The sequence below is a fragment of the Epinephelus lanceolatus genome, chromosome 10, assembly GCF_041903045.1.
Source record: "Epinephelus lanceolatus isolate andai-2023 chromosome 10, ASM4190304v1, whole genome shotgun sequence".
Taxonomy (NCBI): domain Eukaryota; kingdom Metazoa; phylum Chordata; class Actinopteri; order Perciformes; family Serranidae; genus Epinephelus; species Epinephelus lanceolatus.
The window spans coordinates 17,693,841-17,712,329 of NC_135743.1; the positions used below are offsets into that span (position 1 = coordinate 17,693,841).

The following is an 18,489-nucleotide window of genomic DNA, read 5'->3' on the forward strand; positions in this document are numbered from 1 at the left end:
AATATGCACATTCAGCACATCCAATGCATCAAAACATTGTTTTCTAGTTGGAGCCGCGCCTCGTTTTCAAACTGTATGGTTTGACTAAAATGAACAATGACAGCAATATAGTCCACGATGAGCAGCGCTAAAATCAACCTGCGTAGTTGTCCCTCCATTGTGACATTAGAAAGTGTCACATTTATCTTGCAAGTGTGCTCTTCTTCAACGTTTGGTTTACTTCCTGGATTTTTCCTGCATGGAAATTCTGACCAATCAAGACTGGCTTTCTCGCACAAGGCATTTTATCTGGTCCGCTTGTAAATGCTGCCGTGAGAACACGAATCAACTCTAGGCAATTATGCAACTTTGTAACAAAACTAGTCCCTGATTCGGACCAAAGCAAGACAACTCTAGGTCTGAAAGCACCCTGAAAGATGGAATAGCGGTGTTTGTGTCATTTGTATGTTTCTTATTTTTTATTATCATCATTTTATTTTTTTGTAACTCATGTGATGCAAGAAGCAGCTGGCTTCCAGGTATTTTCACATTATCTTATCTGGCCCTCCTTTAAAAAGGTTTGGACACCCTGCTTATTGATCCCTGTTCATTTTTCTGTATGGAAAAAAAGCAGCCTAGACAGGTTTTCAGCTTTATTATAAAACAGGATATTTACTTTTGCTCAGTTGGGAAGCGTTGGCACTTGTGTGTAGAGTGAAACACATGGCATTCCTGGGGCATAAAACTCTGTAGTTTCATGACTAAAACTTTGTGTGTACGCACTATGACAGAAATGTACTCACACATTCTTTTTGGCAGTGTCATAAAGCCGTGCGTACACGTGATTCAGTTCTATAAATCTCAGTCATTGTGGTGCACCCATAGTTCATCATAAATGGATGTAAAAACGCCCCTCAACATGTGTTTGCATATTGATACTTGTGCCCTTCTACCACTCATTAGACCTGTCAATGAGAAATACGGTGAGGAAGAGCAATTTCACCGACTGTGTTACATCCCCGAGGTTGTCCAACAATGCCAGAGCAGCCGCCATTACACATGGCTGTAGATATCTCTAGTGTCCTTGCCACTATTTTTAACATTTGTCCAAACCATCATGGTGGTATAATGTCAATCACAATTATTATTAAACATCAGAAGGATGATCAATGATTCATTCATAGGGCTCATGTGGAAACTGACTTTACAAAGTGCTCTACAGGATAAAATTAAACGACCACTCAAAGGGAGATGAATAGAAATAATGGTGAAATGTATGACTCATAAATAATTTAAATACAACTTTATAAATGTGCCTTTGATTAAAATTTTGCAAAAAGCCATCACTCACAGCTATCTCAGGTAAAACCATGTGTATACCTGGTCTTGTGGAAAAAAGTGTGCACATGGCTTTTGTGCAGAGTTGTGTAGAAAGATGATTCTGCACGTTGCTGGTGTTTCATCCTGACTTATAATTATCATGTTACGGACATTGTAAGCAGCACTATTGTTATCATTCTTCATGAAATAATGCCATTCTTCCTCTCTGCCATGACTGTGTGTTGTTGCGAGTTTAAAGAAGCGCAGACACTTGAGAGAAAAACCTGCCAGCATCGATATAAGGAACGGACAAACTTGGGGTCATACAGTTCTGATTGATCCAACAATTTGGAACTGGTTCTCAACTGGAACTTGTTCTCCATTCCCATCTCTAACACATATACATAACTGAGGTCTGAGGTCTGAGGCAGGAACCAGACATCGTAGATTATATACCTCTCGAATGTATGTATTAATTTGACATACACTGCACATAACTGTACATATTCCTTATGTTTACTCTAATTCTATGGTTGTTTTATTCTACTGTAGTTACATTTTCAAACTTACAGCCTCATCATCATGATGATATATATTTTATTTTAATATTTTAATCTTTAAGTACTAGTGTTAAACACAGTAGCATAATGCACATTTTATTTTATTTTAATGCACATTTCATTTCTACTTTATTTATTGCTTTATATTTACACACTTTTATTTCATACTCTTATTCTTACTTCTTATTATTCTCTGTTCCTAACATCGGAGCAACAGCAATCTTTTCATCCTTTTGTCCCGTAGGTTATCACACGACCCTCGGCAGCCAATAAGAACTTCCCATATCACGTTCGGACGTCCCAGATCGGGATCCTGCTGTCCAGTCCGAAAGCAGGCGAGGGGGCGGAGAGTTTCCCCCATCATGCCTATGGTAACGGCTCCTTCCTGGGAGACTCTCAACCCAACTTTACCGAACTCTTCTCCATCCAATCAGTGAGTCAAACTTAATACCTTTGTGTATGCATGCTTAATGTCCTGGATAGAAGTTGTCGAAGCAGAATTCGTGTGTAAACTAGTATTGTTATTTATTAAATCTGCCCCATTCATGAAAAAGTGCAGTATATGGAGACGTAGAAAGGTCAAAGGTAAATGAGAAATGTAGGTGTGTTCTATACAGTCAGGTCCATAATTATTTGGACAATGATACAGTTGTCATCATTTTGGCTCTGTACACCACCACAATGGGTTTTAAATGAAACAATGAATATGTGCTTAAAGTGCAGACTCTCAGCTTTCATTTAAGGCTTTTTTTCAAAAATGTAGTATGAACCGTGTAGGAATTACAACCATTTCTTCACACAGTCCCCCGACTTTAAGGGCTCATAAGTATTTGGACAAACTAACATAATCATCAATTAAACAGTCAGTTTTAATACTTGGTTGCAAATCCTTTACAGTCAATGACTGCCTGAAGTGTTGGACACATAGGCATCATCAGATGCTGGGTTTCTTCCCTGGTGATGCTCTGCCAGCCCTTTACTGCAGCCGTCTGCACTTCCTGCTTGTGTTTTGGGTGTTTTGCCCTCAGTTTTGGCTTCAGCAAAAGAAACGCATGCTCAATTGGATTCAGGTCAGATGATATGACTTGGCCATTGCAGAACATTCCACTTCTTTGCCTTAAAAATGTCTTTGGTTGCTTTTGCAGTATGCTTCAGGTCATTGTCCAACTGCACTGTGAAGCATCGTCCAATGGGTTTTGAAGCATTTGGTTGAATCTGAGCAGATAATGTAGCCCCAAACACTTCAGCTTTCATCCTGCTGCTCTTGTCAGCAGTCACATCATCAATAAATACAAGAGAACCAGTTCCACTGGCAGCCATACATGGCCATGACATAACAGTACCTCCACCATGCTTCACTGATGAGGTGGTGTGCTTTGGATCATGAGCAGTTCCTTCCCTTCTTCCTTCTCTTGTCTTCCCATCATTCTGGTAGTTGATCTTTGTTTTATCTGGCCATAGTATGCTGTTCCACAACTGTACAGGCTTTTTAGATGGTTTTTGACAAACTCTAATCTGGCCTTCCATTTTTAAGGCTAACCAATGCTTTGCATCTTGTGATAAATCCTCTGTATTTATTCTAGTGAAGTCCTGTTTTGCTGACAAGAGCAGCAGGATGAAAGCTGAAGTGTTTGGGGCACCATTATCTGCTCAGATTCAACTAAATGCTTCATAACTCATTGGACGATGCTTCACAGTGCAGATGGACATTGACCTGAAGCATACTGCAAAAGCAACCAAAGACATTTTTAAGGCAAAGAAGTGGAATGTTCTGCAATGGCCAAGTCATATCATCTGACCTGAATCCAATTGAGCATGCGTTTCTCTTGCTGAAGCCAAAACTGAGGGCAAAACACCCAAAACACAAGCAGGAAGTGCAGACGGCTGCAGTAAAGGGCTGGCAGAGCATCACCAGGGAAGAAACCCAGCATCTGATGATGCCTATGTGTCCAACACTTCAGGCAGTCATTGACTGTAAAGGATTTGCAACCAAGTATTAAAACTGACTGTTTAATTGATGATTATGTTAGTTTGTCCAAATACTTATGAGCCCTTAAAGTCGGGGGACTGTGTGAAGAAATGGTTGTCATTCCTACATGGTTCATACTACATTTTTGAAAAAAAGCCTTAAATGAAAGCTGAGAGTCTGCACTTTAAGCACGTATTCATTGTTTCATTTAAAACCCATTGTGGTGGTGTACAGAGCCAAAATGACGACAACTGTATCATTGTCCAAATAATTATGGACCTGACTGTATGTGTGCATCTGTATCCAGTTTAAACAGCTCCCACTCATTCTGCAGCACTCGCTATGTGTAATTAGATTCATCTAAGCCAAGCTCATTTTTTGATGCTTTTAAAAATGCAAACATTACTGTGTCAAACCTACCTTGAAATTAACTGCTGTCTCATCTAACAAAGACGCCTCAAATTAGAAGGCATCAGTGTAACAATGCAGTTTGTAGGAGGGCTTGTTTTTGAGGATTATTTCTTGGCGGAAGCTGGCGTCTTCTCCTGTGGGCGCCAGGTGAATGACAGTAAGCGCAGCGTAACGTAGCACACGCGCTGATATGAAAACACTTGGGCACAGGGAAATAATGATTAAGTAGAAACTTTGACAAGACCAAATTAAGGTGTCGTGTTTGTGGTGATGAATTCTCTGGCTTGGAGAAGTTTTTGGGTTTTTCATAAATGCACATAGATGAGTGACGGAGGAAAAGCTCTGAATCTTCAGCTCCACTGATACAACACAGTAATACAACACAAAGGAGCAACAAAATACATGATAGGTGACACTATGACAAGGACGGGCACATTTCAAATGCTCATTGTATAAAAAGGTATCAGAACTTACAGATAATTATAATTAATAAAGTTACATGGCAGTAAAAAGTAGCTCAAAATGCACCAGAGAAAACAAGCAACTCTTTAATTTACATTTGAAAGTGTCTCAGAATGAATGAAGTCGGTTCTGATGTAAGCCATTAAGTGTTTTAGTACCACCGCCGAATTAAATTAATTGTCCGACTTCCTGGAAGCCAGTGCAAAGAGGCTTAATGTGCTTACCTCTCCTGGTTCTCGTTAGAAATCTAGCACCAGAGCTCCTGCATTATCCACAGACATCTAATTGGAAGACCCTGAAAAGACAATGCAAAGTGTTGCTGCTGGAAATCTAAGCACTGTAAAACGCCACGATTTCAACTTGGCCTTTCGTCTTTATAACCCTGGTATCAGATGTGCGTAATGAGAATCTCTCCTCCTTTGTTTCCAAATAAAATGCACTCAGTCTTGTCTTTATTTAAGTGAAGGAGATGGAGGTGCATGCGATTACTTGCATTGACACAGTGAGCTTATTAGACCAGGGTCGTTTGGTAAAGAGAGTAAATCTGATTGTTGTAGCTTTAAACAGTATTCAGTGTTATTGTTTTGTAGTATTCAGCCTGGAGGGTGAATGTTGAGGTGATCACAGTAGTTTCTGCGCTTTAATGTAGTCAGAAGCCAGACTGAAAAACAAATGTAACACAAGATTTTTTTTTCTTTTTACTCATAAAATACTGGTTTTAGTATAAAAACATTTAAGTTGTTGGGGCTTAATTCTTTAACGGCAGGTTGTAAGAATGCCTAATGATCCATACAGAGGCTGCAGCTCATTAAAAATGCTAAATACTGTGTCTAAAAACAAAGAATCAAAGGACAATAAAGACAAGTGAGATTGGGTAGAACAATCCAAATCAATCAGAAGATCTTTCTAATATTTTGTGGAGGAAGAGCTGGGCGATAACTCAATTATTAAACCTCAGAAGGGATCTTATCATTTTAGATTTGTAGCATTTTCTGCTGCCAAATTACTAATCATAGCACGTTGTTACTGGAACTGGGGAAAAGAAACACCACCAAGGAAGGGCCAGTGGCTCACAATTGTGGAGAAAATCTCTTTAATGGAGAAATTGACACATACTGAGACTACAAGAAGCACAATTAGAAAGGAAATGGGAAATACGGGCTCTATACAAGACTCAAAAAGACGACACTGGACTGGAATAATAATCAATAGATACAGTAATCCTTAAGGCTGTAAAAATGTGCATTTACCTGGTATTTAACTGACATGTCACTTTTACCAAAATTATTTAAATAAAGATGAAATTGACAAAAAACAAACAAACAAAAGGATTTACTATAATGTTGGTCCTATACACTGTAAGGCATTACAGTGGAAAACAGTTAATTGCATTTATTATTTAGATAGTCTGTAGATCATTAAAGTCATTTTCAGAACAAAATGCGAAAATATTTCATAGTTTCAGCTTTAACATTAAAAATAATTGCTGCTTTTTCTTGTCATATGTTAAACTAACTTTAATATGTTTGAGTTTCGGACTGTTGGCCAGACAGAACAAGACATTTCATTATGTGACCTTGAGCTCTGGGGGATTTTTCAGTGTTTCTGATCGTTTATAGACCAAACAGTTGACATATTGATAATGGAAAATAATCATTATTAGCAGCTATATTTTGCATATGTTTGCCATATTGTGATATTGATATTGATTGATAAGAGAATGTCAGTATGAACTAAGATGGAACTGTCTGTTCACAAAAACGAAGCTCAGAACGAATGTAAATCAAAGATGTGTTTCAGTATGTGAAGTAAATTTGTGGAATGGGTTAGAAACAGAAATGAAAGCCGTTGATACACACATTAGATTTAAAAAGAATATTAAATCACAAGATGATTAACAAATATAAAACTGAAGTATGAACTCCAGTTCAAAGCAGCCAGTGTCTTGTGATGTGTTCTCACCATCATAAACACTGGATCAAAACACTAGATAAGTATTCATTAAAGTGTCCAGGTTGAAAGTCAACTTTTCCTAAAATAATAGTATTGGATAGGAAAGGTATTTTTATGTTAAAAATGCCTCTCAGACCAAAACTGTTGTATGACAGGGCACTCCCAAAATATATACTAGTGATTTGCATCCTGGCCCCCACACAATCTCAAAAGTAGAGAATTTAGTGATGGGTGGAGAGTTTAGGTTTTTTGTTGCTTTCACCACCAACCCTTGCCAAATAAAATAAAATAAAATAAAATAATAAAATCAAGTAAAATAAAATAAAATAATAAAATAAAATAATTAAAAAAAAATATTAATGAATGTTCATTCAGACCTATCAGCAGTGTTGATAGCCTATTTTAGACACAATAGGCTGTTATCTTCATTATAAGACTCAAATACTCTCTGATCTCTTGACATTAAAGGTTGCTGACCTCTGCCCCAGCAGGGTCAGTGTGTGGAGAGTAATGTAACTGCACTGGAGGTCAGGAAACCCAGTACAGGTGTAATTTACCTTGACCTATATAACCACCACAGTGCTGCTGAGCTCTCGAGGAAGCTGTCAGAATGTGATGTATAGTGTGGTGTCTCTGACACAGAGTCGACCAGGTCCACATTACACATTGCACAGTAACCTACATCCAGAGGATCAGAGCAGGTCAAAGGTGTAAACCCATCCCCACCTTCCTTCCAGGACCCCGTGAAGACAGTGGAGGAGACGGTGGCCCGTAAAGGACCCGAGGTGCCGAGGAACAGTGAGCAGAAGATCATAACCACCGCTGCCGACCTTACGGCGATACTGCCCCCACCTCCGCCTCCAATACCCCCACGCCCTGCTGCACGCTCGCCCCCGCTGCCACCCCGGCTCCCTTCCTTCACAGAGTACTTCAGCATGCAGGGCGGAGGAGGAGGAGGGTTCGGAACGAAGGCGTGAGGCAGGACAGAAGGCAAGACAGAGGGAGAGGGGGGGTATGGACAGAATGACAATACACAGTAAAAGAGTCAGAGTGGAAATGGAGGTGTTACTGTTTTAAAAACAGCCAAAAAAAAGTTTGGACGGACAAAGAAGAGAAATCATCAGAATCCCTAAACGGTCCCTTTTCACCTGTAAATGGAATGGAAGAGTGAGTGAGGGGGGGTGGATGGCTGTGAGATAGAAGTGCTGAGCTTGTTAAAGAATAAAGAAGCAATAAATATTTGATGTTGACCAGTAAAAGGCACACAGGGAGAAAGATGACAAAGTGGATGTAGCCAGAGCAATAGGATGATAGCTGTGCACGATGCGGAAGTGAACAAAATTCTTGAAATATTGCTATTCAAAAATTCATGAGGCATTGATGGTGTGCCTGGAAGAGTTTGTAAATAGCTAAAACTGGAGAGAGAGCTACCACTCTATATAGTTTTATTTTAAAAAAAAAAGAAGAAAAAAAGGAAATTTGTTTTCATGTTTTTTTCCACATCATTAAATTCCAGTTGGTGCTGTGACCATCAGAAAAAAAAACTCATGCCATTACATTTATTCAAGTCATGTTAGGAATAAAGGACTTTTTTTTATGTTTGACACATTTTGATAAAGCATAAATATTCTATGGAGTTTGTTGGGTTAATTTATATTCTTATATGCCTTCATTGCAGCTGGTTATTCTGGATTGATATGCTGATGTGTAAATGTAAAATGTCACGTTTACTGTGGGCACTTCTAGGTACTCGTAAAAACACGCATGTTTGTATCGTATTTCCCGTCCAAGAAGCTGATATATGTAACTCCATGTGACCATACGATATTTGCTTATTGTGTGTATTGAAATCTATACTTTTGTAAATACATACAATAGGCTTTAGTATATTTTTAACCGGATAAATTCTGTTGGACCCAAACCTTGGGCTGTCTGAAACACAACATAACATCAGTATTATACTGTGTCGATTTTAGTTGACTTTACACCAGAGTGCAGAATATGCCTGCTCAAAAATGTCATTTCTGTGTATGTAGACGTTGGTGAATGTACTGATGCAATACAGCACAAGGACCGGGGTGATTTTCAAGTTACTGGAACACTACAGTACACCTTTTGTCGAATTATCTTTTCTCTCCGCGACACATTCATGATTTAAAAGCCTGTGGGGAAGGTTGCCTTTTTTAAAAAATACAAGTAACTTCATCTTCACCCTTGTCTGGTACCTGAAACATGGATATACATTGGCTTTATCTCACTAGAACCTTGCAAAAAGCGAAACAAATATTACTAGTTTTGTATCCCCTAACATTAAGCTACGACAATTTAAAAAAAAAAAAAAAAAGCGTTGCAGATGAACTGTGAAAACGGCAACACAACTTGTACATTTTGTCTGTCCTGCATGGAGCACTTTAATGTTCCTGGTCTTAGTCTGTTTATTCGTGATGATGTCACCTTATACGACTGCTTCGAAAACCTGTATTCACACCACTTTGAGTAGTATCCCAGATACATACACCTGTAAATACAGTCTGAAAAATGTCGTCGACTGTGCGGACATTTTATGGAACGTATCACGCTCAGTCAATGTAATTTAACACTGGATTGCTGAAGTTGATAAGTCGTGAACGATTGTCACTGAAGTTGACCACCGGCTTCCTGCTATTCAGAAAATATGTGAAAGGACGCTAACAAATTTATCTGGAGCATTCGTTGATTTCTGATTACTGATGGTACTCAGTTAATATTCCACAGATTTATCAATGGCAATCTCGCTGTAATGGAGTACTGTAGGATGTTAGGACTGTGGTGTGTAACTTGTACGAGTGTAGTCAAAGGTGTAACGTAGTCTGTGAAACAGAATGATACTTGAATTAGAGTACTAGTCGTTATTTCTGATTGTGTCCGGTTTATATTTGGCACGTCTGCCATTTTGTCTGCTGTTGCCTATTGTTACGGTTGCCATGACTTTGACGGAATAGACACTGGTTGACTCGACTAACAGACAGGCATACTGATTACTGTATCACTGCTTCAACCCTGTGCATACTGACATACGATTACAGGACCGAGACACTTTAGAGAAGAGAACTTGACGAAAAGAGATTATGTATGCATGACAGAAAACAGCACAGCTTTTAGGCTACTCAGAGCGATCTGGTTAAGAGCACATCACTGAAGCACTGTTCAAATGCATTTTAATGGTGTCAAATGACGATTCTAAATATGCTGTACATATACACTTTTTGCCAAAATAATAAAAAATATGATTTTATTAGAGGCCTTGTCTGGGTGTGTGTGTTATTTGGCTGCGGTGATAATAAGCCAGAGCGTCTGTGTTCCAGTTAGGACAAGGGCGTGTGTCCAAAGGAGTCGATCTAATATCCGTAAATCATATTTAGAATCTGTTCTCATTACAAGACTCCATTAAAGTAAAACACCACAGGGACAGACTCCAGGCTGGTCACAATCTGATGTAGGCTAGCCTAATTATTTCACAGTCCCTGCCAGTATCCTGCTCTGTGAGGTGCAGAGTCACAACAAACTCAGCCTGTCTCTGCTTGTTCTCCAGGAAGGGACTAAATTTGTAAATGGCTTTCAGGCTAATCACCACCACAGAATTTAAAGGAGAAATTCAGACAGTATTTGTGGTGTTCAGTTCAGCAGTTATTTTGTGATGAACTGGTGAAATATTTTGTCCACTAATTCTTTTGCATCTCTCTACATCAATCCAGCCATAGGCACCATAAAAAATATTTTACCCACAGAACGACCATGTAAATTACTCACGTGTTTCTCTAACTAACTGAAGTAATCGACCCTTCGCTAAGTCCCGCCTCTGGACGCAGACTGGCCAATCATAACATAGCATCAGGCCGGTTCTGACCAGGGTCCCGCAACAACACAGCTGTGCTCCATTTGTTTCAGATTTCCTTCATTTTCAGGCTGGTTTTGTGGATTTGAAGCTAAATGTTGTGCCTGGGGCACATCTTGTATTAATGATACTTGTTACCTGGAGAGGTTGGAAAAAGATATACATTTCTTCCCTGTTCCAGAACCAAAATCAAACCCTGGAAAGTGTAGGGTTAGCTAGCTAGCTACTGAAGATATAGCCTACTGAATGTATACACATGCTGCTTTTGCTTTTTAATGATTGTAACACTGAAGGGAAGCAGGGAAACATTTTACTGATATTGAACCAGCTGTGTGTCATCACATTGTGTGCAGATGAATGTTGTTTGACTTCCTCTGGAGATCTTGCCTGTCCAGCGGCAGAGATCCAGGTGCTGGCAGCGTCACAGGGGAAAAGCCAAACCCTGTTCATCTGCACACACTGTGATGCCACACAGCTGGTTCAATATCAGCAAAGTTTCCCTTTATATACTTTGTCTTCTGTGGCAATCAGCAGTGATGTGGTGGTTCACTTTAATACTGATCTGTAGCCTATAGTTCGGCTTTAGCTTCGATAAATTACGCCAAATTTCCTAAAGGGATCATAATAATTTGATCTAGTCAACTAATCTTATCATTGAAGCTCATATAGCAATCACAGGTGAGAACAGATAGATATGCTGTTGTTTAATAAATATCAGTCCTCCACTTTACATTTGGTAACATTTATTTATTCCAGCTTTTATGTTTCTGTGATCACTGTAAACAAAGTAATGACCCGACTCTCAGCTGCATTTTATTGGTGATTCTTTGCCCCCAATTTGTTCTTTGTCTTAAACAATTTTGCTTGAGGTTTAGTTTAAATATTTTAATGTGAAAATCTTTGTAACGTTTTAGCAAAAATGCAAAAAAGAAAAAAGACTTTTTTGGATTCTCCGTCCATCGTGGAGGCATACGAGAAAAACAAAGTTTTCTTCACAAATTCAAGGTAACACCTGGTTAGTAATTGATAAACAAATGGTCATTTTGCGATTGAAGTATTTCTTTAATGTACGGACTTACCAGTCCCGGGCCCCAGGCCTCTGACCAAGTACCAGGGGGCTCATGCAACATAAGCATAAGAAAATGTTGAATGAAATCAGATTTCTTGTACATAGCTTTGACTATCAGTATGCTGTAGTGTTAAACAACATATATATAGCATAGCATATATAGCATATATATAGCATCAGCTATGTAGATACCAAGAAGTTCATGGTGAAGAAGACCAGGAGACAGCACCTCTGCAGGTAAGACAACAGCATATATATATATATATATATATATATATATATATATATATATATATATATATATGTGTGTATATATATATGTATATATATATATGTATATAATCAAATCAACTGATAACTTTGCTTTGTCTTGACTTGTCTTGTATAGATGAGTTTCATATTGCTGATTAGAAGGGCACTCAATTTCCCATTTGTCGCTGTCCATTGACCAGGGCTCTGAATTAATTTTTCCATGACATATCGTGAAGGGAGGGAGGGGCCTTCAAAACGTCCGTAGCCCAAAGGCCTAAAGTAATATTGAGATTTCTAGGAGTCCAACAATATGTAAATATGTTAACCTCCTAACATATGCATTTACATTATCCTATGTACACCCTGTTTGCATTTGTATTAATTTAGATATTCACCCTCTGTTAGCATTTCATATTTAACCCTCTGTGATTTTTATATTTTATATTTCCAAGCATTCCTTGTTTAATACAGTCTTTACTTTTTACTTTGGAGCACCCTCTACAAAAAAGAAAATATCCACAAGTGCACTCAGCCATAGCAAAGTATTAATTACTTCTGCACTGCTCTTACACTTTAATCAGCTTACATTGAAATTCCTGCAGTGGACCACAAATTTGTACTAACATCATAAGCATATCTACTGTGTAACAGCTCTCTGTTGTAGTCCTGGGACTAGACGATCATTTCACTGCTGTGTTTTTATTGTTTTTACCTTGTTTTTTATCAGGATATGTGTCTGTGTCTTTGTATGCATTGTGTTGCATAAAAAGCTACTGGGTGCCTTAAGTTCCCTTGGGATTAAGTATCTATCGGTCTGTCTGTCTAAATACCGTCTGACTTAAGCTTTTGTTTTTTGAAAAAACGAAACAAAAACAAACCATGATGAAGTAACAAAAACACTACAATATGGTACAACATAAGACCTTTTTTACTGCTGACATTGTATTTTCATAAATAGTTTTTGCAGTTTCAACCAAATTAAATTGAGGTTTTTTTTTCTGAACTAAGTCGGTATATAGAAAACATGAAACATGCTATCTAGTTGCATTATGGGAAATGTAGGATCCAGTGTTTTTGGAGCTTGACCAGTCATATCTCTTCCTCTGCTGCTTCATATTTTTGACCATTTTTTTTGTTTTTAATCTGTCTCACAAGTCCCCTGACTTAATCAAACCGCAGTACTACTGTAAATCACTCAAGCAGCCCTTTAATCTGTACCAGGAAAACATTTTTCCTTGTGTGCTGCTGTTTTGTTGGCCAAAGAAACAAAATGAAAACCTTGTCCTTTTGTTAAGAAATAATATTTTATTAATACACAATCAGTCATAAACGTCCTTTTACAGAAACATTCTTGGCTTTAGTCGACACTGGACATCTGAATTGTTTTTAGGTGAAGAAATGAATCAGTGTCTTTCAGCCATGACCTGCAGCATGTGCAGGTGACTCCTCAGAAGCATTTCCACCATCACCCTTCAGCGACCATCATCTCTGATCCAACACCAGGTTGGTTTTAATCAAGCCTTCTCAGCTAACTGCTGTGCCCTCTCCTCTCTGTAGCCTTTGAGCAGCTGGTTGATGAGTGTCAGTTCATTGTCTTTTCTCACAGGATAAAGCGGCGGGAAGGGGTTGCCTTTGTACTCCAAGACGGCCATCTTAGCTTTGTCCAGGTTCTGTCTGCTGGGGAGGCGTGCCATCCGTGTGTAGCCTTGCGTCTGATTCTCGAACCGTGGAGCGAGGACCTTGAAGAGCTTTGGGATGAGATCCTTTTCCTGATGGTAAAAAGCACAGTTATACTAAACAACAAGTTCACATTAAGTGTTTTACGTTTAGAGTGACGCAGCTTGTAACATCATAAAGATGAGAGGTGCTGCTGAAACGTACCGTCAGCCAGAAACTGGCCATTTTCATCGCCTTCTCATCAGTGTCTCCTTTTTTGGCGTAATCGACCAGCTGTCAGAGATAACAAGAAACACACAGTCAAAACCATTGAGTGTGGATGAAAGAGAAATAAAAACCCAAATATACTGCATTTTAGACTATCTACATATAAAATATTCTTGTTAACACGAAGACACTGTGAGATGAACATTTTTGGATGGATCAAAATAAAGTCATCAGGTGGTGCAGTAACTGTCTTTCTAAGTCCAGGGACCCTGAAACAACACAAACACAATCTTTGTATACAAATATTCAAATATGCTATATCTTTGTTATGTATGTAGGCACTCACGTCTCAAGATTACGTTTCTGCAATTTCTTTAACTTTTTGACCTCTGACCATATATCTGATGGGTTGTATTGTACGGCTTTGGTATTTTATTTCAATCAGTTGTGCATGACAAGGGATAAACATCAGCTCTGTGCCTACAGCCTACATTTACTTTGATACACATATTTCAATATTTGTCTGATGAAGACCCAGCTGCCTATTATCAGCCCACACAATTTTGGGTTTTGTATAACAGGTCAATGAAGTGTGCTCATATTATATGCATTTGCTTGTTTTATTACTCATTTTGTTGAAGACAGTGTTGGGGAGTAACTAGGTACATGTCATTAAATTACCCCCCAAAAAATGCAATTAAATTACAGTTACTAATCAAAATATTGGGGATTACAAAGGGGATACACCAAATGTATTCTTTTCGGAAAAAAAAAGCTTATATGTAGAATATATTATAATATATTTCCAGATGTAACACCAAACTCTGCGACCCACATTTTTCAGCTTTATTGCCCAGTTCAAAAAGTAATCAAATGTACTGTAAAACTTAAATTAAAAGCCTAGTCCCAATTAAACATCCAGTCTCTTTTACTAGCCCGGTGTGGCTACACATTTGACAAATAAAGGCCTGTCTCTATTAGAGGCCTGGTCTGGTTGCCAAGCAGTTCATTTTTATAGAAGTTCTTCGGATATATAAAAATGGGTTGTTGGCTACCTCAAATTATGTGTCCATTCCTCGATTACCCTGTAAGTTATTCATACTCCTTTAGTCCGCAAGGGTTCTCAGATCAAGAAAAAGTCCAATAACAACAAGTGAGTGTTGTTTTAACAGGATAAAGTCGTGTTGTGTCAGTATGTTGGGTGCCGTAGCTCACTCTCTCCCTGATGTGCCGTCTGTCCCTCGATCAAATGAATGATTTAACACTCATATATTATCTGAAACCTCATTTTTATACAAATGCTATTCATACTGGTTTAAATAAACAATTTGTATTTCCATCTTTGCAGAGAAACAGTGTTGTGTGAAAAGAATTAAAGGCCTGTCCCAAATACAGGCCTGTTGATTTCATTAATTTAAGCAAATAATAGCCAGGGCTATTAATAGAAGTTTTACGTAATAAGTTACGTTACTTTGAGCAAGTAATTAAAATAGTTACCTTACTTACTTACTACATTTTAAACGGGGTAACTAAAGATGAGTAACCTGTAACATCTCAAAAGTAACCTTCCCAACAATGGTTATAGACTGTGCTCATAAGCATAACTATCAGTTTAATATTAAATAACACCATATTTTTATGAAATGACAAGTGAGAAGTTGCCAAGCCATTACCTGAAGTTTAAAACTATATGGACACCTAATGCCTGGTGGCTGATATTGCTCCTTAACAGCAACAACATGTCAGGACACAGTTTATCTTATCTGTAACCGTACACTGTTTTCATTTGGCTGACCACAGTTGGTCACAGTGCTGTAATGTAACACTAGCTTAATGCACAGCTATGTTAGCTAGCTAGCTGTTAGCATCAGCGGGGTGTCGTTACCTTTTCTGCGTAGAAGCGGACTTCATCAGCACGGGCCATCGTGGTCTCGATCCTCTCGTGTCGGACCAGTCCTGTCAAGATGTTCCGCAGCATGTTGATTCTGGACTCCGGGTTCAGACCCATCTTCCGGGCCATACGGCCGTGGGAGATCAACACCTGAAGCGTGAGGCGCATCTTGTCCGGTTAGATCCGCCAAAGACAGTCCGCGATGAACAAACGAAAGACTAAGCTGACGGGAGAAGGTTCCCGAGTGAAGAGTATTCGTCCTCTGATTGTTTTATGAAGCGGTTCCCTCAATGTAAGAACAAATCCTGAGGTCAGTGCATGGTTCGCTGGTTTGACATTGGTGGTGCGTCGGCAAATCGGTCCGACTTGGTCATCAGACCAGGAAGGAGAGTTCCGCTGAACTCAATGCAGCCACTAACAGTGAGAACCAAGAACCACAGCACAAATATCAAGATATTATTAAATTATTGTTATTCTGACTCTTAAAAATAAGTCACATGGGACAGTTGTGTGTCTGTATACCTTTATGTTATATTTTTTAATATATACTATTTTATTATACTATAAGATACTGTAACATAACTGTTAAGAGGGGGAATCATGCTCAATGTACTTTTCTTTTGATTTAAACATTTCAATCTGAGAAAATGTTGTCAAATATAAATTTAGTATGAAAGTCAGCAAAAATGTCAAAACAAGAATATAATAAAGAATATGTTTTTTATTAATTCACATATTACATATCAATTTGATCACATGTAATCTGTAATATGTTTGTAACCATTAGCTGCCCACTACAGTGACCTAGATTAGTTAGAAGTGTTATTTATAAGGTTTAGTCAGGTCAAGCAATATTTCAGTGGTGTTAGGGGATGTACTGGTGTCAGTGGTGTCAGGTAGTTACAATGGGCCCCAGTGCACACTATTGTGCACATATCATCTCTTCACATGATCAAACATAGACTCGATTCTGGACAACATCAGCATATATATTGCCTAGCAATCATTGCATTTGTATATGACAAAACATTCCCAAAACAATGAGAAATCATTAATTTAATTGAATCATTTTATAGTTTATGTAGAATAAGCATATCGTTTTGTTATACATACTAAAACAATCATGATACAGATGGGTTTGCCTTTTTCAAGGGCATAATATAGCAAATTGCACATTTTTGGATTACTGAGAGTTCTTCTTTGAACATAGACATATTTCTAAGTTAGCATTCAGAGGCCACAGTGCAACCGCACTGCCTGCACTGTCTATATTTATGCCCTTGACTGGTGCAGCAACAAGTCTGGCACAAAATTCCTTGGTAATATAAAGCTTAAAATTTGTTTCATCATACTTGGATAGCAACATGAATCTTCACTGGGATGTTAAATGCTCTGAGCAATAAAATGCAACACATATTCTTGGTAGCATCTGTGCCATTTTCTTTATACTTTTAATAGGTACTGCAGCTGCCCTTAAAAAGTATGTACTGTTGCATGCAGTATGCACACAACTGAGATATACTACTTCCTCATAATGTTACGCCTTGAACTTTGACCCTCTTACTAATGCGTCCTTACCATAGAGATAAAACAAAATGCAGTTCACCGAGCTCGCCAGAAATGGAGATGTTGTTGTGCAATGTTATAACCGCATTCATGGTATTACATAAAGAGTGCATACATTCTAACATATTATGTTAACGATAGCAAAATTACATAGACTATACGTTTCTGTGTCATTGTTATTTAATTATCCCCCTTTTTGTTGGTTATATCTATGAATATTTTATTCAATTAAACAATTAATATTCCTATTATTACTGTTCGACTGGTCATCAGTCACTTGTATGCGCTGTCATCTGTCAATACAACTTAGACAGCTGTCAATCAGCTGTCATGCCGTCATCTGTTTGCGGCTGAACATATAATCCACTATGCAGAGGATTGCGGGTCAGAAAAACCAGTAAAGAATGCTGGCTTGAAAACTGCAAAACCGTAGTAGTAGAACATTAAAATACTTTAGTATGGGTATTGGAACGTAGCTATGAACATACCGAGGAGCACCTGAATGCATCGTAAGATGCGGCACAGAAACGATGACAGGTGGGTGTGGCCACCTGTTGCTTTTCTGCAATTTGATTGGCTTTTTGCCAAAGTACTGATGTCGTCATTACTTGTCGTTGGCAGAACTTTTAAAAAATATAATAAAGTAAACACAAACGATGTGGATTATTTTCCATAAAACTTGCAATGTCTGCCGTTATAAAATAAAACAAATAAACACCTTGGTGCCCACGAACCGCGAGACGTCGTTATGAACCAAACTGCCGGTTAAAATAATTAAATTTAAGGTGGAGTGATTCACCGGAAGAAAACATGCTAATGCTAGCTTGTCCGAGACAACGTTTTTTTTTTTAACTTTCCTTGCGTGTAATTATTCGGCGGGAGTGGCAGCTGGTCGAAAACAAGCTTTAAGGATTTCAGGCAACTTTTTCTTTGAAAGGATTACAAAAAACTGAAAGCAGCAAGACAACATGGTGAAAATGGGCTTCCTCGGTAGAGCTAACGTAGCTAAAGCTAAGCTAACATGACAGCGCACTAACGGTTGAGCCGCACCTTGAGGAGAACAGGTGAGTGCTCAGTCGGATTATTACGGAAGCGTATTGCATTCACTTAAATAAAAAAAAATCTGTTTTATTGAGTATTTTTTTCTGTTTTTCTTAGTAATTTTTTTATTTTTCTGTTTTTCGGTGTAATTTTTTCTGTTTTTCATGGTAATTTTTTTTCTGTTTTTCGTGGTGATTTTTTTCTGTTTTTCTGAGTATTTTTTTTCTGAGTTAAGAGAGCAATAGAACAACAGACGCT

The 18,489-nt window shown here is 38.3% G+C and overlaps 2 protein-coding genes across 2 annotated transcripts in view; one reads left to right on the forward strand and one right to left on the reverse strand.

The window, feature by feature from the left end:
• The window catches only part of tmem145 (transmembrane protein 145), a 63,121-nt gene extending 53,188 nt beyond the window's left edge, over positions 1-9,933 (forward strand). Inside the window, exons 14-15 of the mRNA XM_033641384.2 lie at positions 2,104-2,292; positions 7,392-9,933. Coding sequence (XP_033497275.1) covers positions 2,104-2,292; positions 7,392-7,631 — 429 coding nt within the window. The 3' untranslated portion in view covers positions 7,632-9,933. The remainder of the gene's footprint in view (positions 1-2,103; positions 2,293-7,391) is intronic.
• Positions 9,934-13,134: 3,201 nt separating this feature from the next.
• mrpl17 (mitochondrial ribosomal protein L17) lies at positions 13,135-15,983 on the reverse strand. Its single transcript, XM_033640206.2, has 3 exons — positions 15,619-15,983; positions 13,731-13,799; positions 13,135-13,618 (listed from the first exon to the last, which is right to left on the reverse strand). Exons 1-3 carry the CDS (start codon positions 15,790-15,792, stop codon positions 13,364-13,366), a joined length of 498 nt encoding a protein of 165 aa, XP_033496097.2. The 5' UTR covers positions 15,793-15,983; the 3' UTR covers positions 13,135-13,363.
• Positions 15,984-18,489: the final 2,506 nt, after the last annotated feature.